Raw genomic sequence first — 22,404 nt, forward strand, 5'->3', positions numbered from 1 at the left:
GTTAAAACTGTATTTCGAAAGTTGTAAATTAAGTTTTGTATGCCATAACTATGAAAATATTTGATTTATGAATAAGGAATCCTACTATGTGGAAGTAATACGAGTGTAACGGTGACTATGGGGGTGTTATTTCATGTCTAGAGGGCTCTAACACTGTTTAAACTGTATTTAGAAAGTTGTAAATTACGTTTTGTAGGCTGTAACTACGAAAGTATTTGATTTATGAATAAGGAATCCTACTATGTGGAAGTAATACGAGTGTGACGGTGACTATAGGGGTGTTATTCATATCTAGAGGGCTCTAATAATGTTAAAACTGTATTTAGAAAGTTGTAAACGGTTTTATATGTTCTAACTATGAAAGTATTTGATTTATAAATAAGGAATCCTACTATGTGGAAGTAATACGAGTGTGACGGTGACTATGGGGGTGTTATTTCATGTCTAGAGGGCTCTAATAATGTTAAAACTTTATTTAGAAAGTTATAAATTATGTTTTGTATGCTCTAACTATGAATGTATTTGATTTATAAATAAGGAATCCTACTTTGTGGAAATTGACTTATCTGGAACTGTGATAAATGAGCCTATACTGTATACGTATTTAGCTATACTTCCTGTCCATAAAAGTCCTCTTGGATTAAACCAAGCAAATGGATAGAAATGTGTGACGACATGTCATGTTTTTAAACCTTATTCACCAACGCAATTTCAGGTTATTGACTTAAATGTGTTGGTTTCATTTAAAAAAAACAAACATTTATGATGTGTCCTGTACTGATTTTAAACAAAGTACTCCATATTGTACATGGAATATCTCATTATACTGTAGGGTCAAGAGAAGTTGCAGCCGGAGTACCCAGCATGCCTTGTGGGCACCTTTAAAAGACCAGTTATGAATGGTATAGTCCGTTGTTGTCCCCTATTTGACTATTTGTTTGGTTGCTAGTTATTTCCGCTAGAGGGCGCCATTCCCTCATTTAGAAACAGCGCTGAGGTTCCTAGACATTTGTAGTGGCCCCCCTCCTCTCCTCGCCCCCCCCATCTCCGGCGTTCTCTCACACTCTTTCAATGAATACTAATGCAGCGAGTGGGCCCACCTCCCTTCCTCCCTCCCTTCCATCCGGGCGGGAGGGGAGGGGGGGGGGTGAGAGACGGAGCAATTCCAGCTTCATATCTTTCCCACACGAGGCAGGCAGTGCTTCACCAGCGGCGGCCCGGCCACCCCCTTCCCTGCCCACCCCCGCCGCAACAATGTCTTACCTGTGCGAGTGGCGCCACGCGTCCGAGCGGAGTTGAGAGCCGAGGGGAGGCGGAGAGGACGCGTGTTCCTGTTCCTGCTTCCGCTTCTCCTGGATGGGAAGGTTCTTTCGGGGCGCGAGAGAGCAGAGAGCAGCAGCAGCAGCAGAAGGCAGCCGGGGAAGGGGAACAACTGGCGCCAGCCGACCCCCCCTCCCGCATATAAACTGGAGACGACGGAGGCCACTGGAGTATTTGCTTTTATCTTTCGTTTTCTCTTCTTTTTTTTTCTCATCGCGCTGCTGGGAGGTGCGTTTTCCTTTCATTTGCTGGCGCTGTCCGTCCTCTGTCTGCTCATCTATTTTGCCATTTACCTGCTCAACAATTTTTTCTATTTATGAGCCACGCCGGGGGGGAGAGTGCGGCGGGGAGACGCAGGAAGCCACGCGGAGGAAGTGGATTTTTTGGCCTTTTTTAGGAAGAAAAAAATTCATTCATTGCTTTCCTTCCTTGTGCGGCCCACGCTGCCCCCTCCCTTCACCGCCTCCCGCCACTCGCCACCCAACTTTTTGACTCCACCGTTACGTTCCCAATCATGGAGACATTTTAATCGACTCCTTTCACTTTTGCATCTTTCCCCGTTTTCCTCCTCCGCCCGTCCTATGCATCGTTTTTGGGCCCTTCTTAAATCTAAGCATAGGTAGGTCTATTTCCTGTTAAGTCTCGTTTCCTTTTTTTTGTGTGCCACGCGCACACCTTTTGACTCCCGTGGACTATGCCTCCCGTGATGATTCCGTTTTTTGTCGATGGCGGCGTGTCACGGAGCGACCACCTCCTCCTCCTCATCCTGGCGGCGGCGTCGTCAAACCGCATTTGACGGCTTTGTTGCTTTTTTGTGTTGCATCACATCACTCCAAAAAAAAAAAAAAAAAGTCTCATCTTGTTCTTCATTAAAAATGTGTCCCACCGTCCGCCTCCCGTGTTCTGCCATAACCAACCACCCCCCCCCTCACATCACCCCCACCACATATTAGTTGAGTAGAGCCGTCGAGGCGTCCATCGAAATCGGTTTCACGGTGTTGAAGGTCATAAAATTTGCATGTATGGTCGGAGTCGAGCACGTGTGTGTGTGATCACTTTGGTTGCAGTCTGTGTTTCTTCAGCCCCCCCCCCCCCCCCCATCTCAACCCCCCCATTTCATCCCATATCTCAACCGTCGCCTGTTCTCGCAGACAGACTGACACAAGCTTTGAAGGGGAACGGATTAGAGACGGGGGGGAAAAAAAAAGAGGATTGATGACTTTTACTCTTTTTGGTGACTTTACGATATCGTTTCCATCACGTCACCATCTTGCATTAATCTTAATTCATATTTGCATTCATTTCATTTTTTTTGCATCACGACTTTATCATATTGGATGTTCATGAACTTAATGATTGTTTGAATAATAAGGCTGCATTTCCTAATATGCAGTGTGTATGATTGTGTGTGTGTGTGTGTATGATTGTGTGTATGATTGTGTGTATGATTGTGTGTGTGTGTGTGTGTCAGAGTAAAAGATAGATGCATAGAAAAGTGAAGCAAGTCTCTCATTTTGTCGTCCACATTAAGTCCCCCCCTCGGAAAAATGGCGCTTTAATGGCTCCTGAGTTGAGTACATGAAGATAATGACAAGTGGGACAGCCGTCACCCTCGGGATGGCACTCTGGATCTAGCCGTTTTCCTGTGGAATTATCCTTTTTTTAAAAAAAAATTTGATTCCGAATGAAAAAAAAAATAACACCAACGCCAACTTTTTTTTGGTAAGGAACTTGAAGCGGCTTCCGAGTGTTTGGTTTTTCTCTGTGGGATTTTACGAACCATCGACCGGATGGACGACTGAAGCAGTTGTCTAGTCGCTAATGTTTGTTTTTTTACAATCGAATTGTACATGTTACGGTTTCATAGGTGAGTACGCTGCTGGGATTCCACACATGCCCCATTTTGTTGCATGTTTTGGAAGATTAATTGATCTTCAAGCAGATTTGTGTGTGTGTGTGGGGGGGTACTTACTACTTGCATTTTTAGATACATTTTCCTCATACAGAACCTTTATTTTAGCCACAAAGCTGACTAAAATCCACTATAGCGCTGAAACATAATGGATTAATCGATTGTCCGATTAATCAACAACTATTTTTGGTAGTCAATTGACTTTACAAAGCAATGATTCTACACAGCCCACTAACTTTATCTGTTTGGTTCCTATTGATTTGGTCAGCCAAGGGCAGATCATTAACCCATCACTTAAACAGCAAACGAAGCAACAAACTTCGGATTAATCGACTAAGGAAATAATCACGAGCTGGAGTCCTAATCCATTTTAGCGGTTCATATGAGATGTAAAACCACATGTTTCTCTCCTCCACGTTCACATTTAAAGTAGTTTGTGAGACCTTGAATAAAATAGGAGCCAAATACACAGCAGTGATTCTCAACCGGTGGGTGGTGACCCACTTTTGCCAACGCGGTCTCGGTGAGTCCTGGGTCTTAATCTTGTGCTTTTTGCAACGGGATGTCCTGTTATGCCATTTGAAGACCGATGTTGGTTAGTGGTCTACTGCCATGAAGATGTTGGTTAGTGGTCTACTGCCATGAAGACGTTGGTTAGTGGTCTACTGCCATGAAGACGTTGGTTAGTGGTCTACTGCCATGAAGATGTTGGTTAGTGGTCTACTGCCATGAAGATGTCGGTTAGTGGTCTACTGCCATGAAGACGTCGGTTAGTGGTCTACTGCCATGAAGACGTTGGTACACCAGTCCTGTCTCTTGTTGACCTGTTGAGCCCTAGGAAGTTTTTTCCGATTATTACTGTATTCCGGACGACGTAAATATGTGATATCAGCTTTTCTACCGCTAATGATATTATTGTGATGATGACACAGCAACAAGTTTGCTATCTCAGTTAGCTTGAGCTCAGTTGTCTATGATGTGGAATTATGTTTCACGTTAGGATGGTAGCCACGAGGTTACTAGCGTCAAAAACATCAAAAAATCGATGAAATTCCCAATGAAATTGCTGGTTACATGAAAAGGAGGTAAATTAGTTCTAATTTTTTTTAATGGCCGACTGAACAAACAATCTATTTAATTGAAATCATCATGTTAAATGATGATAACACAGCAACAAGTTTGCTATCTCAGTTAGCATGTCCGTAATGTGGAATTATGTTTCACTTAGGATGGTAGCCACAAGGTTACTAGCTTCAAAAACATCGAAAAATCGATGAAATTCCCAATGAAAGTGCTTGTTAGACAAAGACGAGGTCAATTAGTCCTGATTTTTTTAATGACCGACTGAACAAACTGAATCTATTTAATTGAAATCATCTTAAATGATAACACAGCAACAAGTTTGCTATCTCAGTTAGCATGTCCATGATGTGGAATTATGTTTCACGTTAGGATGGTAGCCACGAGGTTACTAGCTTCAAAAACATCGAAAAATCAATGAAATTGCCAATGATTTTTTTTAATGGCCGACTGAACAAACTGAATCTATTTAACTGAAATCATCATGTTAAATGATGATAACGCAGCAACAGGTTTGCTATCTCAGTTAGCATGTCCATGATGTGGAATTATTTCTTTCACTTTAGGATGGTAGCCACGAGGTTACTAGTTTTAAAAACATCGAAAAATCGATGAAATTCCCAATGATTTTTTTTAATGGCCGACTGAACAGACTGAATCTATTTAACTGAAATCATCACGTTAAATCGCGAGCGCATCTATGGGATTTTCCATGTAAATTAGCATCGAGCTAGCTCATTTGTTTCAATGCATTCCCTTCCTGTGACGTATCGGAGATACTAAATGCTAATTTGTAATCAAAGAAGGCAACAAAACGTACATTTAAAAAAAAAATGTTCCTACCTTTTTATCGTTATTTAGAATTCGAATCCGTTGTCGGGATCGGCTGTTGGCGTTTATAAAAACGTGGAAATTCGTCTTCGCTATGGAATGACGGTCGCCCCAGCAGTCGAGAACTACTGCTCTTAACGTGGACGAGGACTCCATGAAATAGTTGCGTTGTCAGTTTCACGCACCCACATCACAGACGTCCATCAGATTCGGGTTCAGCGGCGATTGACCCCGTTTCTTTGATCCCGTTTCTTTGATCCCGTTTCCTGCTGCCGACATCGGCGTGTGTGTGTTTTGGCGTGTGAGGACAAGGTGAGGACTCTACCTGTGAAACCCACCTGGGATCTGCTCTCATAACGCGGGATCATTACAGATGGCGCACATGTGACCCCCCCCCTGTAGCCCCCCGTCTGCAGATGGGCACTTCCAAGCCGAGAGCCTGTCAGCGGCTGTGCTTCAAAATGGACGTCTGGAGTGCAAACGGCCGCGTGACTCCGACACATGGCTCGAGTGTAATAACCAAGGTTCGAGTCCCACTTTGGCAAGGCCTAACGCTGCATGGAAGATGCGGGATGGAACATTTGGAGGTGTGGAGTTCCTGGATTGGTGTTCATTTGACCAGTTGTGTGCTCCGGATGGTACAGTCCGAGGCCGGTTGAGCGGCCTTGGGAATGATGGATTTACAGCGGATGAGCATCACTTTGGTGCAAATGGAGCGGAGATTGGTTTGTCGGAACGGGGGCGGGATGGATTGCTTCTTGTCCGGGATTGGGATTGAGTACTGTGGTCCCACAACAGAAATACAAGCATTTCATTAGCTTGGTCTTTTATTGTTTAAATCCTGTTGGAATGGTGGAAGATACCATTTTGGAATCTGGTACCGGTTTTGAAATGATTTTTCAAGATGAGCCTAGTAGATTAGCTTGGTTCTACTTCCTGATCCCGAGTTACCCAGGGGGTGCAAGACCTTTTCTCTGACTACTCCATCAAAACGGTTACAGAAGGGGGACCTCTAAGTCCGGGCCGAGAGGAACCCACCAAAGTTTTAACAGCCCCGCTGCATCCGGACCACAGTCCACCAGAGTGACCACTGGTTGGACACCCTCTTCCTCTCTGAACGGGATAGTTGCTCTCGGTGAAGACCTGGGCTACTTTAGGAACCGTGCTAGCAAAGGTTAGCGGAACAACCTCAACCTCGATGTTCTTCAATAAGTGGTCCCGGTCTCATTTGGTCTGAGGTCAGCCATTCGGAGATCCCGACACTGTTCTGTGCTAGAAGGCTAGGTCTAGAGAGACGTCATGGACTTGATGTTGGTAGCTCAGAAACGGCAAGAGAATGATCTTGCTTCCTGGTGCTCCTGGTGCTCCTCATGCTCCTCATGCGCCTCCTTCCTACGGGAAGCCTCTCCAGCTAACGTCCACTTTGCCCGTCTTTGATGTCTGCAGCACACGTCCGTTTTGGCTATCAGGTGATGGAAGCAACGACCTCGGATGAACTTATCAGCTGAAATGAATGATGACATGGAATGCTGGTGTGTGTGTGTGCGTGTGTACATTGTGTGTACATTGTGTGTACATTGTGTGTGTGTGAATCTTGTCCAGCAATGGGAGCCTATGTGGGACACGGCACAACTTAAAAAGTAAATGAGGGATTTATTGGCAGGCGGAATATAGGCCATGATCTGGTATAAAAAGGCTGCTCAATAATTCATCCCAGCTCATTCAAAGACTGGTCTCGTAGTCCGCATGGATACGAGACCAGGAGACCAGGAGTCCAGGAGACCAGGAGACCAGGAGAAATGCAACCTTTAACACTCCTTTTGGATTTTACTCAAGCCTAGTGCTCATGTGATGAGTGTGTACCCATGATGTGTGTGTGTGTGTGTGTGTGTGTGTGTACCCTTGATGAGTGTACAAGTGATTTGTGTACCCCTGACAAGTGTGTACCCGTGATGTGTGTACAAGTGATTTGTGTGTACCTGTGACGATTGTGTACATGTGATGAGTGTACAAGTGATTTGTGTACCCCTGACGAGTGTGTACCTGTGACGATTGTGTACCCCTGATGTGTGTACATGTGATGAGTGTGTACCCGTGATGAGTGTACAAGTGATTTGTGTACCCCTGATGTGTGTACCTGTGACGATTGTGTACCTCTGATGAGTGTGTACCCGTGATGAGTGTGTACCCGTGATATGTGTGTGTGTGTGTGTAGCCCTGATGAGTGTGTACCCATGATGAGTGTGTACCTGTGACGATTGTGTACCCGTGATGTGTACAAGTGATTTGTGTGTGTGTACCCGTGATGTGTGTACAAGTGATTTGTGTGTACCTGTGATGATTGTGTACATGTGATGAGTGTGTACCCGTGATATGTGTGTGTGTGTGTAGCCCTGATGAGTGTGTACTTGTGACGATTGTGTACCCATGATGAGTGTGTACCTGTGACGATTGTGTACCTGTGATGTGTACAAGTGATTTGTGTGTGTGTACCCCTGATGAGTGTACAAGTGATTTGTGTACCCATGATGAGTGTGTACTTGTGACGATTGTGTACCCCTGATGAGTGTGTACCCGTGATGTGTGTACTTGTGACGATTGTGTACCCATGATGAGCGTGTACCGGTGGAGTGTGTCCATGTGATGAGTGTGTCCATGTGACGATTGTGTACCCGTTAGTGTGCGGGCCATGGATCTATGAAATATGAAGAGAACAATCTGTTACCCTGCAGACACGTGTTTATTATTCATTGACTTATGTAAATTAATCATTTCCTCACCTAAAAAGTGTCCTGAACTCTCTAACGATATTATTCAGAGTGTGTCCGCTTTTAACGCTTATTTTTTATTCAATATTCTGCAACCAAATATTGTATTTATTTTCATGATATACAGTTTAAAAACGAGTTATCAATCAATTTATTGCATCATTCATTCTACCTAAGAAAAGGCAGTGACCATAATAACGTCCATCTTCTCCTGCTGTCTTTCTACTTGTGTGATTTTAGCAAATCATTTTTAATTTGCTGCCTCATTGTGGAGGATCAAAGAGAAAGGAAAAGATAAGAAAAGCAAGAAAAACGCTGACTGCCGAGAACGGCAAGGCAAGATAACCGATAGGGAGAAGCCGCCAACTTTCAGCCAAATAATAAGGAAGCCGCACACGACGGAGGCTCCGGCGGCCTTTGGTCAGAACCCGACTTTTAAAAAGTTGGCCATGAGGGAGAAAATCCATCCAATGATGTCAACCATTGTTGGGATTGGTGTTTGGGTTTATTAAAAGTACAGTAAACCTCGGATATATCGGAAATTCGCTCACAACGGACAGATAAAAAAGAACCGATTTTTCTGTAATGCATTTCCGATAAAAATTCATTGCATATATCCGATTTTTTATAACGGATTTCGCCTATTTCGGACAAAATCTCCAGTCCCGTTCCAATGCATTTCCATTAAATTTCCCTCGCATATATCGGATGGCCGCATCGTGGCGCTCCGATTCGCTGACTCGTGACAGGCCGCTATACGACGTCATTTGCAGCGTTGCCTGCGCGTCCAGGTACATTGGAAACATAGTCAAGGAAGTGCCTTTTTATAACGGATAAAATCCCATTTACGCATATACCGGATATAAATCCCATATATGCGTAAAACGGACATTTTCCGGTATACGCATATAACGGATTTCGCTTATATCGGACAAAACCAGTGGGAACAATTGAATCCGATATATCCGAGGTTTACTGTATATCACCGTCTTTGGTATTGAATGGGTTAATTAGATATTGCACTAATTTGGTAATGGTTTAATTCCATTTGAACATGCATCAGATTCCAATTGAGTGCATCCCATAATAAGTTCCCAGTTCCACATGTCCAAAAGGAGTAGGAAGAAGCAAAGCTTATTAAATCCTACCCCTCCATCTGGTACTTTTACAATCAGTAACTGTTGCATTTGTTCACTTCCTGCTTTCCTAATATAGTTTAAGTATTTTTTAAATGATTTATTTATTTATTTTATTTTATTTTTTGTATTTTATTTTTGTCACGTATCGAAGTAAGAGGTAATTTGCTTTGTCACCTGTAACACAAAGCTAAGATATTAATATTTTGATCCGTTAGCTTGACAGATATTGTTGAATTTAGCATATTTCATGCACAAACTATCAGTGTTTTTCTGTATAAAACGTTCGGACACAAACTAATTACTTGATTAATCGAAACAACAAGCTTCAGATTAATTGAAAATATTGAAAATAATTATTAAGAAAATAATAGTGCTTCCTTCTCTGTTTAAGTAGCATTGTTAGCAAGGAAGCTAACAAGTTAATAGCATTTACAGTTGACGCTTAAAACGCTGAAATGTTGATATGAACTAATAATAACACAAAGATTTGTCTTTAAGTACACTATGGATCACATATTTTAGACATTTTTCCAAAATAAGAAACATAAACAACCCAACGGCATCCATTTTCAAGGTTAGCATATCTTTGTTAGCCACGCAACGGTAGCAGATTCTTGCATCATCACGCGTCGGTACCCGCTTGATTTTTTACATTTGGACTTCACACCTGCTCCCGACAACAAATAGTATGATGGAGGGGTCTGGGGTCTGGGGGGGGTAGTAGAAGTAGACGTGCTGCGTTCAGGGCAACTTAGACTGTTGATAATCACTCAGGGATTGGTGTACTATATTAAAATTCCACGGCAATGATCTACACCAGGGATTCAGACAGCTTACGCCCCCAGCAGGCGGCCATGGAGGTGTTGTCGTTGTCATTGAAGGGGGGGGGGGGGCGATCATATAGTATCATGTCAATATTTGGTTTTGAGACAATACAAAGTTCCTTAAAGTGTTCTCCGTAGTCCATTTCCTGAAATCCCTTTTCCGGGGCGGTCACGCTTCCGTGTTGTCGGGCGCACGCTTGCACGGCTAAGAAAAGGGACTTGAATAATATCCCCCAGCCTTCGCAGTCGCCGGCGTTTAGTCACAAGCTGTTAGAAAGCGCTCCCCTCCGCATGGAAATGAGGAAGCGTCCCCCCTGGTGGACTTCCACAGACTCGTGGAATGGATGTCAAAGGGAGTTCAAGCTTTCTTGGCAGCTCTTCATAAGATATACGATGTTGTCCTTTCATTTGTCAGCCGTGCATATGAACTATGCATAAGCACATTTGATAGAAGCCATTTATTAGCGTGGGGGGGGGGGGGGGCACGGGGGGGTTGTCAGGGCGATGGAAGCTCACACAATTTAATGCTACTGTACATCTGGAGCAAATGTATTATTTACCCGATTGGGCTGATTTTCAACTCCTTGAGTCGGCTCAGCACTTTTATCCGCTGCAAATCTGCATACACACACACACACAAATACACGCACACACACACACACACACACACACACACGGTGTACTACAGGGAGTTATGAGATGCAGTTAAGCAGATTAAGGATGGAGATTGTCTTTTTTTTCCCTTATTGAATAGATGCGGCCTTCACTCTAGATTGGTTTTCAAGCAATAAAGTGTGAAGCTCCACCCCCTCCACCCCCCCCCCCAAAAAAAAAATAACCATATTGACTTCCGTACTCCAAAGTCTTCCTATGACTAAAAGCTCTCTTAAGCGCCTGTGACCCCCTTCTGACCCCCTGTCCCCCCCCCCCCCCCTTGTTGCCCTTTACAACAGCCGCCTGGCAGACGTCGGCGATCCAAGCGACGGCAAGCGTGTCTTCTACGGAGTCGAGAGGAGAACAGAAAAGCTGCTGCTCCTGAGGAGTACGATTCCCTCCAAGTTGCTGCTTTTCCAAGAAAACTGCTGTGAGTCATCCGAGTTTTGCAAGGAAACACAAAAAAAAGTACCCCTGATGAGTGTGTACCCCTGATGAGTGTGTACCCCTGATGAGTGTGTACCCCTGATGAGTGTGTACCCCTGATGAGTGTGTACCCCTGATGAGTGTGTACCCCTGATGAGTGTGTACCCCTGATGTGTGTGTACCCCTGATGAGTGTGTACCCCTGATGAGTGTGTACCCCTGATGAGTGTACAAGGGATTTGTGTACCCGTGACGATTGTGTACCCGTGACGATTGTGTACCCGTGATGTGTGTGTACCATGACGATTGTGTACAAGTGACGAGTGTGTGTACCCGTGACGATTGTGTACCCGTGACGATTGTGTACAAGTGACGAGTGTGTGTACCCGTGACGATTGTGTACCCGTGACGATTGTGTACCTGTGATGTGTGTGTACCCGCGATGAGTGTACAAGGGATTTGTGTACAAGTGATGTGTGTACAAGTGATGTGTGTACAAGTGATGTGTGTGTGTACCCGTGACGAGTGTGTGTACCCGTGGCGAGTGTGTGTGTGTGTGTGTGTACCCGTGGCGTGTGTGTGTGTGTGTACCCGTGGCGCGTGTGTGTGTGTACCCCTGATGAGTGTACAAGGGATTTGTGTACCTGTGATGTGTGTGTACCCGTGACGATTGTGTACCCATAATGCGTGGACTCGTAATGTGTGTACCCGTGACGAGTGTGTGTACCCGTGACGAGTGTGTGCGTCTTCGTCACCTTTCCGTTGACTTGAACGTTAAAGCCTACCTAGCTAACGAGGTAGGGAGGCGTGGCTTAATGACAGGTGAAATCACGTTGATGTGATGAAGTGCTGATGCTTGCGTCTCCTGAACTGGAATATGCTTGGAAAACATTCCATGTTATCCATCCATTCATTGACTGATGATGTTGACAGACGGAATCTGTCAAGTTTATGGGACTCGTCTCTCCATTGAAACAATCCCATCACATATTCATTCATTAGCGTTATAATGTTATTATCATCATAGCGCTTTTTTTTACTGATTAATTAGCAGTTCTAGTAATGACCTCCTCTAGTGTAATTACTCTTGAGTGGTTATTATTTCATATACGGAACAAAAAAACTGACATTTTTCAATAAATACATGTCAGAATCTTCTGGTCATGTGACGCCTGGGTGCATCCTGGTGGGTAGAAGCCTACTTTAATACCGAAAGTCGTATTTGTTAACAAAGTATAATCACGTCTTTAGGCGATCATATGTGACCACAAAAGGAGTCGTTCATTGTCTTCTGCTGCCTCATTCTCGTCAGAGCGCACGCTACGTATTGTGGAAATGCCAGGGATGCCGCCAGGAATTCCGGGACCCCATAGAAGAAAAAACACTTTGGGCTTAGCCTTAGCGATTAGCGATTTTCTGGGTGGGCTGCACGGCGGTCTAATGGTTAGCGTGCAGACCTCACAGCTAGGAGACCCAAGTTCAATTCCACCCTCGTTCCCGTGCATGCGTGGGTTTTCTCCGGGTACTCCGGTTTCCTCCCACATTCCAAAAAACATGCTAGGTTAATTAGCGACTCCAAATTTAACATAGGTATGAATGTGAGTGTGAATGGTTGTTTGTCTATATGTGCCCTGTGCCCTGTGTAGCAGCTGGGATAAGCTCCAGCACCCCCCTGCAACCCTCGTGAGGAAAAGCGGTAGAAAATGAATGAATGAATGAATGTCTACTATATAGGGTAATAGGAATATAAATGTGACCATAGGGGTGTTATATCATGTGTAGAGAGCTCTAATAATATTAAAGATTATTTAGAACACGTGTGGACAGGTTTTTTGAGGGTTTAACTCACATTGGGTTTAAAAAAATTTGGTGGATGTGCTGTCTTATATCGAAGTGATCGTCGAACGGAGCGACACAGTTAACGACAGTTAACGAAACGAACACGCGACGACGCATCCACAGCAAGTTAACGCGCCACTACAAAGTGGGGGGATAAACGACAACTAAGCACAACTTAAAAACGGTGATTTGGAAATGTCCGCAAGGCATGCTGGGTAGTCCAGCTGCAACAAAAATACGAACTATGAAGAATAAAACAAACAAGACAGCCGGGATGGGCTCTCATGAGGAAAAGCGGGAGAAAACGAATGAATGAATGTCTACTATATAGAGTAATAGGAATATAAATGTGACCATAGGGGTGTTATATCATGTGTAGAGAGCTCTAATAATATTAAAGATTATTTAGAACACGTGTGGACAGGTTTTTTGAGGGTTTAACTCACATTGGGTTAAAAAAAAATTGGTGGATGTGCTGTCTTATATCGAAGTGATCGTCGAACGGAGCGATACAGTTGCTCACGGTGCAACGAAACGAACACGCGACACATCCGCAGCAAGTTAACGCGCCACTACAAAGTGGGGGGATAAACGACAACTAAGCACAACTTAAAAACGGTGATTTGGAAATGTCCGCAAGGCATGCTGGGTAGTCCAGCTGCAACAAAAATATGAACTATGAAGAATAAAACAAACAAGACAGCCGGGATGGGCTCTCATGAGGAAAAGCGGGAGAAAATGAATGAATGAATGTCTACTATATAGGGTAATAGGAATATAAATGTGACCATAGGGGTGTTATATCATGTGTAGAGAGCTCTAATAATATTAAAGATTATTTAGAACATGTGTGGACAGGTTTTTTTGAGGGTTTAACCCACATTGGGTTAAAAAAAATTTGGTGGATGTGCTGTCTTATATCGAAGTGGTCGTCGAACGGAGCGACACGGTTGCTCACGGTGCAACGAGGCGAACACGCGACGACGCATCCACAGCAAGTTAACGCACCACTAGAAAGTGGGGGATAAACAACAACTAAGCACAACTTAAAAACGGTGATTTGGAAATGTCCGCAAGGCATGCTGGGTAGTCCAGCTGCAACAAAAATATGAACTATGAAGAATAAAACAAACAAGACAGCCGGGATAGAGGAAAAGCGGGAGAAAATGAATGAATGGATGTCTACTATATAGAGTAATAGGAATATAAATGTGACCATAGGGGTGTTATATCATGTGTAGAGAGCTCTGTCCAGGGTGTCTTTGTAAATTGCTGATTTTGTATCATAGAGATGTTTTAAAATTCTTTGTGTATTGTACGCGTGCACCTCCATGACGGTCTCCTCTTGTGTTTTGCAGTGCAGCCTCCCTCAGTCTGAGGCTATGAGAGGACGAGAGGAGGTCCAGGCTGCACCATCATGCTACTTCTGAGACGCGGGGATGAGAGTTTGGCCGACAGAACACAAGGTAGGACCAAAAGTCACGCATCGCGTCTTATCTCCTTTAAAGCGCTTGATGGAGGCTTTCAAACATCCCGGCATCCTGCTCTCGTTGTTAGCGTCGTACCGTTTTCCTCACGGGGTAGCATCAGGGGTTCAAGGTGGAGCCTCCAGACCGGCGGTTTAATCCCGGCTTTTTAGTTGGATCAATGCCGACGTGGACGTTCACCTATCGACCATCACCAACCTCATTTGCATGGCGTTGAAAGGATTTGTTGCGTGTGCGTTTGCCAGCCATTTGTCGCCCGTGTTTGCGGCGTGATTCGTTGGCGTGTGTGGAAAAAAAAAAAAAAGGAAACATGTTTTGTGTGAAAAGATAAAAGAGGACATAATTCTTTTGTGTCCGGGACCAAATTGTGCAGATTGTATTTGCCACGGGAGCTAAAAAAGGGCCATTATCGCATCAGCACTTTGCTTTCCTCACACATTAATCTCCTCGCTCTTTGTCGCTACAGGTTTCGAAAAAATTGCTTTATTTTTTTTAAGCCGCAGCTTCCACCCGTTCTCTCTTCATCAGCTCTAACGTACAAGACATCGAGTCTTTGCAGGGTTGCCAGAGTCACCTTTTGGTGTGCCATTACATACGTCCTCCTTTAGCTTAGCTGGTCTGCTCGGTCGGGCCCCCGGAACTCCGGGACCCCCGGGCTGCAGGACTACAATACGGCGTAGTAACGACGTGCCCCCGCCTCGGCCTTCTGTCGTTAGCTGAAAGTCACGCATCTCCATCGGCTGACGCTGCACCTCCCCTCCTAGCGCCTTACGTCATGAAACATTAGCATACAGTCCAATTCTCTTATCTCATCAGCAGCTCCTCTGAGGGGGAAAAAAAAAGTCATCACTAATTGTAGGATTTTTTCGACGATTGTAGGATTTTTGGTCCGCTAATTGGGAACCAAAGATCATTATTAGCGGGAATCTGCGGGCTGCCTTTGCACCTTTTGACAGGAAATTGGGAACATGAATGTTGCTGCACTTGAGTAGATCGGGACGGGGGGGCAGACTTTCCACCGACACATATATGCCAAGAACCAAATCCTTATTTATAAATGGAATATTTTCATATTTGGAGCAACACGTTTAATAAATCATAAATAGAACTTAAACAGAAGAGAGAATTTCAGACGATTAAGACCAGCCCGGACCGGATTCTGTTTGGAGGTCTCCAAAAGTGGATGCGTCCTCATAAATCCCCGCGTCTGGTCACCTCTCGGCAGGACCCTTTTTAGTTAATGAAACGTGCAGCAATGACTCAAAAGGAAGCCAACATTCCGCATAGTTACTCACCACCCGCTGCTGACCATGGAGGTCCATGCGGGTGGAGCACTTTGCCCGATAAAGCACTTGACCTTTTGACCCCTGAAGGTCACGAAACCGTGCCGACATGCAAACTATAAAGATCTCACCCGCCCGCCTGCCTGTTGTATGTACTATCTTGGGGATACTACTCATATTTCACGCTTTATTAGTAGTACACTAATCCCTCGTTCATCATGGTTAATTACCTCCAGACCCGACCGTGATGAGTACAAGTAGGATTGATTATTTTTTATGGAATATTTTTGTAGTTGGATCATAGAAAACATGTTTACTACTTTCTAAATAGTTTATTTTTTTTAACACTAGAGCTCTCTAGACATGAAATAACAACCCTATAGTCACCTTTACACTCGTATTAACCAATGTAGCAGACTTGCGTATGCTTCAATATGCATTTGTGATTAATAATAGGCCACTGTTAATCACGAAACGGCATGATTTTTAAAAATTAATATATATTTTGATAGTGAAGCCTCGATATTCGACGCGCAAAGTGGCGGGGGGTTACTGTAATATGACTTTTCATATTATATATTCATATTGAAAGGGCATTTTCTGCCGGGAAATTAAATTTTGTGTCATCATTCATGCTCTATATAGCTAAAAATGTCATATTTTTGTCAAAAATGTCAGAATGTTTATAGTTTTTTTTTAACATAGAGCCCTCCAGACATGAAATAACAACCCTATAGTCACCTTTACACTCATATTACTCAATATAGCAGACATAATAAGTGGAAGTAAGCCATTGAAGACAATTCATGTGATTAATAATAAGCCACTTAACTATGAAACAGCAGTATTTAAAAAAATCAATATATATTTTCATATAATAATAGTAATATGATTTTCCATATTATATATTCATATTGGAAGGGCATTTTCTGCCTGAAAATTTAATTTAGTGTGTGCATTTGTCAATTTTGTCAAAAATGTCATGTTTATAGTTTTTTTTTTTAACACTAGAGCCCTCCAGACATGAAATAACAACCCTATAGTCACCTTTACACAATATAGCAGACATAATAAGTGGAAGTAAGCCATTGAAGACAATTCATGTGATTAATAATAGGCCACTATTAACTATGAAACAGCAGTATTTTTTTAAATTAATATATATTTTCATATAATAATAATAATATGATTTTTCATATTATATATTCATATTGGAAGGGCATTTTCTGTCTGAAAATTAAATTTAGCGTGTGCCATATTTTTGTCAAAAATGTCATGTTTTTTTTTTACACTAGAACTCTCCAGACATGAAATAACAACCCTATAGTCACCTTTACACAATATAGCAGACATAATAAGTGGAAGTAAGCCATTGAAGACAATTCATGTGATTAATAATAGGCCACTATTAACTATGAAACAGCAGTATTTTTTAAAATTAATATATATTTTCATATAATAATAATAGTAATATGATTTTTCATATTGGAAGGGCATTTTCTGCCTGAAAATTAAATTTAGTGTGTGCATTTGTCAATTTTGTCAAAAATGTCATGTTTATAGTTTATTTTTTTTAACACTAGAGCCCTCCAGACATGAAATAACAACCCTATAGTCACCTTTACACTCGTATTACTCAATGTAGCAGACATAATAAGTGGAAGTAAACCATTGAAGACATAAATAAGATTTAAAAATAAATCAATTCAGTGTCCTATATAGATAATAAAGTAAAAATGTCATATTTTTGTATCCATTTCCATGTGTAATTTTGTACAGTAATGCTGAATGTGCATGTTTTGTAGTTTTGTAGATGTACGAGGATGCGAGGGGTGGGGGGGGTGAGAACGTCCCGTGTGCATATGTCCCGCCGCAGCTGTTTTGTGTCCATGCGGCGCTTGGCATATCTCCTGAAATCAATATCTCCTATTGGAAGAAAGTTTGAGTCCCAGCCACCCGAGCCTGGCACACTGCTCCGTAATGCTCTCCAATCATATTGTTCAATCTGGGCTCCGCTGATGTTCAATTATCTTCTAATTGAATGAGCGTGTAAGACGCGACGGCGCGATCACAGGCCGACTAAATCTCCGCCGCTTGTTTATCGCCGAGTGACGTTATCACTCCGTATGAATTGAATTTGGACGGTAGCATGACGCGTTTGATCGGGGGAGGGGGGGGGGGATCTTTGTGTGCGTCATTGATTGTGCAGCAAAGCGGCCGATCGATACTTTCGCTCATCCTTGTCGCCAGCGGATGAGCGGCAAACGTCACCGGCATGGAAAACGCCATGCAGATCCAATCTCCAACGTGCGCTTTGGTGGCATCTGGCGGTCTCTGCACGTGCTCAGATGCGGTGCAGGGAGGAGGATTCAGTTCATCACTTGATTGATCAATGGTTTCAAGAGATCCGGCGGTTATGTCAGCCATTTTTCCAATCCAACACAAAGAGCTTTACAGTCCGTTTGTCTTTGGTAGGATTCCAAGTCTACTCGGTAGGCCGGGAGGACTTATGGAGTCGGGCCATTTTTAAGTACAGCATACAAAGTTGTGTTTTTATTTTATTATTATTTTTTTTTTACAGTTTTAATCATCAATTTGTGTATTCACACGACAACATTTAGTTTGAACAATAAAGAATATTCTAGCCCAATAAAATTAAAATTATCGCAGAATAAAATGATAAATTTGTTGATTTTTTGATTAATTTTCAAATAAGAATATTTATTTATTTTTTAATATACAAAGTATAATGGACATATTAATTTTTGTATTATTTTTAAAATCAATTTTGTAATTTTTAAATGTACATAGAATGCATAGTATATATTTTGATATATCTGCATAAAAATTTCAATATTTTAAAAATATACACAAAATATAAAATGTTTTTTTACAATGTTAATATTATAAAAATATACAAAAAATAAAATTATGATGGAACATTTTATTTTTAGCTTTTTATTTATTTAATTTAATTTCAAAATAAATTTTTAATACAATGTTAATATTATTTATTTATTATTATTTATTTTATTATTATTATTATTATTTATTTATTTTATTATCTAAAAAATAAATAAAATAAAATGATGGGGGAACATATTTATTTATTTTTAGCTTTTTATTTATTTAATTTAAATTCAAAATAAATTTATAAATATTTCTAAATACACAAAGTATACATATATTTTTTTATACTGTTTTCATAATTAACATTTACTTTTAACTCTAAAGAAAAAAAAATATATCGATATTTAAAGATGCATTTTGATTAATTCGTAAAACATTTTTCTGTTTGCAATTTGTATCGTCATACTCGACGTTTATTTTTAAGAGTAACTAATATCATAGTGGCGGCGAGTTCACGATAAAAAGTGTAAAAGTGTAAATCCTGGCGGAATGGAAACATATCCTGGATAATTTATGAATCATTCTAGTACGAATAAATACATAGAAAGATATGATATATACGTGTGTATATATATGATGAAATATAATGATGACTATTATTAGCGTAATTGTCGGTGGTGTTATACGTCATAAAAATATAAATCTCCCGTGCTGAGATTTATTGCGTGATTGAGAACGGCCAAACAAGAACATATCGGATCCAAACCCCAACGAAGGCGATGGAAGTGCAGCCATTGTGCTCCTTGACAGCAAACCTTGTTTCCTTCCCTCCACCCCCCTACCTCCGGAGATTGTGTTGTTCAAGTCAGGGGGGGGGATGATTTGTTTGGGTGCATATGCCACAGGTCAGCATCTTCACTCGGCTTCTATCGACAGGGGGAAAAAAAAAACAAGCCTGTTTTAGCGCTTAGAGGGCTAAGCATGCAGAAAAGCTGAGAGCTTTGCCGTGTAGGAGAGAGACAGGAAGGATGATTGTTGTGCTTTTATTCTCTTAATGTGCAGCGAGGAGATGTCAGGGCTTTATAAAGGTAGTCATTATAAACCCGCGGATCAGGATGATCACACGCTCCAGCAGTCAAATGCACGCAATACCAGGATACTTCTAGTAGTTGAAAACCCAGCATGAAACAGGAAATGGATATTATCGGCCATGCTGTTCAGATGTGGCAGCTAATGTTTACCCGTGTTACTGTCCAAAATACTATCTTAGGCTGGAGTTGTATTTAGTCTTTCATACTACGGTCGGAAAACCACCGTGCAGCCCAGTTTCCCAAGGGACTGGATCACGCTCTGCTTTTCCAAGTGGCGGCGCATGTTGGAATTCATATTTCCGGACCACCACGGCTTGAGTGTCGGCACGAAACCTTATCTTGGTTCTACTCATCTCAATATGTTGCTGGTACTTTATGTCTAAACAAAGTTATTAGAATTGAATCACAATAATCCGAAAAAAAAAATATGATTTAATTCACTGAAATTCGGTTTCAATTTATAATTCCATGATAATAGAAGTCAAACGTTAGAAAACTCACAATTTTTGTTTACGTCTTTATGCTTTACTGATACACTTTGAGCTCTCACACTTAGTTTGGCAGTCCTTGAACGCACCATAGTTGTTTTTAGCCAGTCAATCGGCCCACAAAACCTGCAACAACGTGACGAATATATCATAAATTATGAATATAAGCTGTAAATTTGAAAAAAATACTACAAGCTGTACATCTTGTAATCTGAAATATTCAGTATTTATATTGTGTTATGAATCGACAAGGGCAATTGAAGAGAGAAGTGGAGATGAATTTAATGTAATAATAACTTTTATATTGATTTTTAATCAACCAAGCGGTTAGCATATGTTAGCTTATTCAACAATGATGTTTTGATCTGACAAATCTTAAGTACGTTTGATCGAGTTGAACCGTGGCAGCTCTGGATGTCGACAACGTCCCTCTCTGACGTCTCAGTCATCGGATGCCGTTATTTGACGCACAATAATATGTAATATGATTTTTCATATTATATATTCATATTGAGAGCGCATTTTCTGCCGGAAAATTAAATTTAATGCCATCATTCATGCCCTATAATAGTAATAATAATAAGGTAAAATGTCATATTTTTGTCAAAAATATCATGTTTATAGGTTTTTAACACTAGAGCTCTCTAGACATGAAATAACAACCCTATAGTCACCTTTAAATTTGTATTACTCAATATAGCAGACTTTTAATAACATCATGCCTCTGCGTGGTGGACGAGCGGTTAGCATGTTAGCTTATTCAACGATGATGTTTTGATCTGACAAATCTTAAGAATATTTGTGTTTTTTTTAAATATACAAAGCATAACAGACATATTTATTTTTTAAATTATTTTTAAAATCATTTTTGTAATTTTTAAATGTACAAAGCATGCATATATATTTTGAATTTGATTTGTATAAAATTTTCAATATGTTAAAAATATACACAAAATATAAAATGTTTTTTTTACAATGTTAATAATGTTATAAAAATATATAATTATAAAAATATAAAAATAAAATAAAATCATGATGGGTTAACATTTATTTATTTATTTTTTTAGCTTTTTATTTATTTAATTTAATTTCAAAATATTCATTTTTAAATAATATTTTTAAATATTTCTAAATACACAAAGTATACATACATTATGCTTGTGCATCATAAGCCGCCCCCCAGGGAAGAAGAGAAGGCCGTTCATGACGTGGCGGAGGTGAACCGGTCAGGCACGGCCACTGAGCGCTCGCTCTTGCGTAAGTCGATCTCGAGACGGAGCCGGACGTCATGCAACGTCTACCGGAATTGTCACGGCTAATGCTCACTTCGCTCGGGTGGCGAACGCCGCGGCCTCGGCGGCCTCCTCTACGCCCGCTCGCAGCCTCTCAGCCGAAGACGTCGCTGGGACTCGGCCAGTACGTAATCCAAAAGTTATTGATTGGATTGCGTTGAGGAAAAAATGTCCGCCAGGAGTTTAAGTGAAGAACTCCCAGTAGGATGCTAATGCCTCCCTGAGGGTCTTCATCCATAAACTGTCAAAACCTGTAATATGCGGTCTCCGTGCTGCGGAGCGAGACGCCATGAAACAGCAGGAAACGCAAAGTCAAGTACTTATTTTTTGTCACATGCATCTAAAACGCTACGGCGCCGTTGCGTACTCGCCGGGAGAAACACAACACATTTCTCAAGCGCAATTGAGGATGATGGCGCTCTGATTTGACCGTTCCGCCGTCTCCGTGGGTCCAATCCATTGTTCCTCTTTGCATCCCGTATCGATTCCTGCAAACCACAAGTCTCACAAGTTAGGAAAATGCCTTAAATGCCCGACGCTTCGATTTAGGAAAACTCATGACCAGCATTACTTTGAAGCAAAATGGATGTCTGGCGTCAATTTGAACACACGGTTGTTTGTGCCGCGGTTCGCAGTGACATCGATTGCGTGAACGCATTTGACGTCGTTCCTAACCTACCAGCAAACGGCCAAAAACCTACCTAGTTAATATACTCTTGATATCCAATGTTTTATTCTTCATGGTTCATATTTTTGTTACAGCTGGACTACCCAGCATGCCTTGCGGACATTTCCAAATAACAGTTTTAAGTTGTGCATAGTTGTCGTTTATCCCCCACTTTGTAGTGGTGCGTTAACTTGCTGTGGATGTGTTGTGCGTTCGTCTCGTTGCACCGTGAGCAACCGTGTCGCCATGTTTGACGACCACCTCGATATAGACGGCACATCCACCATTTTTTTTTTTTTTACCCAATGTGGGTTAAACCCTCAAAAAACCTGTCAACCCCTTCTTTAATATTATTAGAGCTCTCTACACATGATATAACACCCCTATAGTCACATTTACATTCCTATTACCCTATATAGTAGACATTCATTCATTCATTTTCTACCGCTTTTCC

General features: G+C 41.6%; 1 protein-coding gene across 6 annotated transcripts in view; it reads left to right on the top strand.

Annotated features, from left to right (window-relative positions):
• Positions 1-22,404, top strand: part of LOC131103779 (glutamate receptor ionotropic, NMDA 2B-like) — a 143,455-nt gene that overhangs the window by 3,129 nt on the left and 117,922 nt on the right. For 2 of the 6 annotated variants that reach the window (XR_009119680.1, XM_058050305.1), the window contains exons 1-3: positions 1,166-1,939; positions 10,828-10,958; positions 14,151-14,258. Coding sequence is in view for 5 of the 6 variants with exons in the window: in XM_058050305.1 (XP_057906288.1) it covers positions 14,232-14,258 (27 nt within the window). In the remaining variant the exon portion in view is untranslated. Of the gene's footprint in view, positions 1-1,164; positions 1,940-2,486; positions 3,188-10,827; positions 10,959-14,150; positions 14,259-22,404 lie in introns of those variants that run through there. The other 4 variants (XM_058050310.1, XM_058050308.1, XM_058050307.1 and 1 more) reach the window with 4 other exon arrangements.

Source organism: Doryrhamphus excisus, chromosome 15 (genome assembly GCF_030265055.1).
Source record: "Doryrhamphus excisus isolate RoL2022-K1 chromosome 15, RoL_Dexc_1.0, whole genome shotgun sequence".
NCBI classification, from domain to species: Eukaryota; Metazoa; Chordata; class Actinopteri; order Syngnathiformes; family Syngnathidae; genus Doryrhamphus; species Doryrhamphus excisus.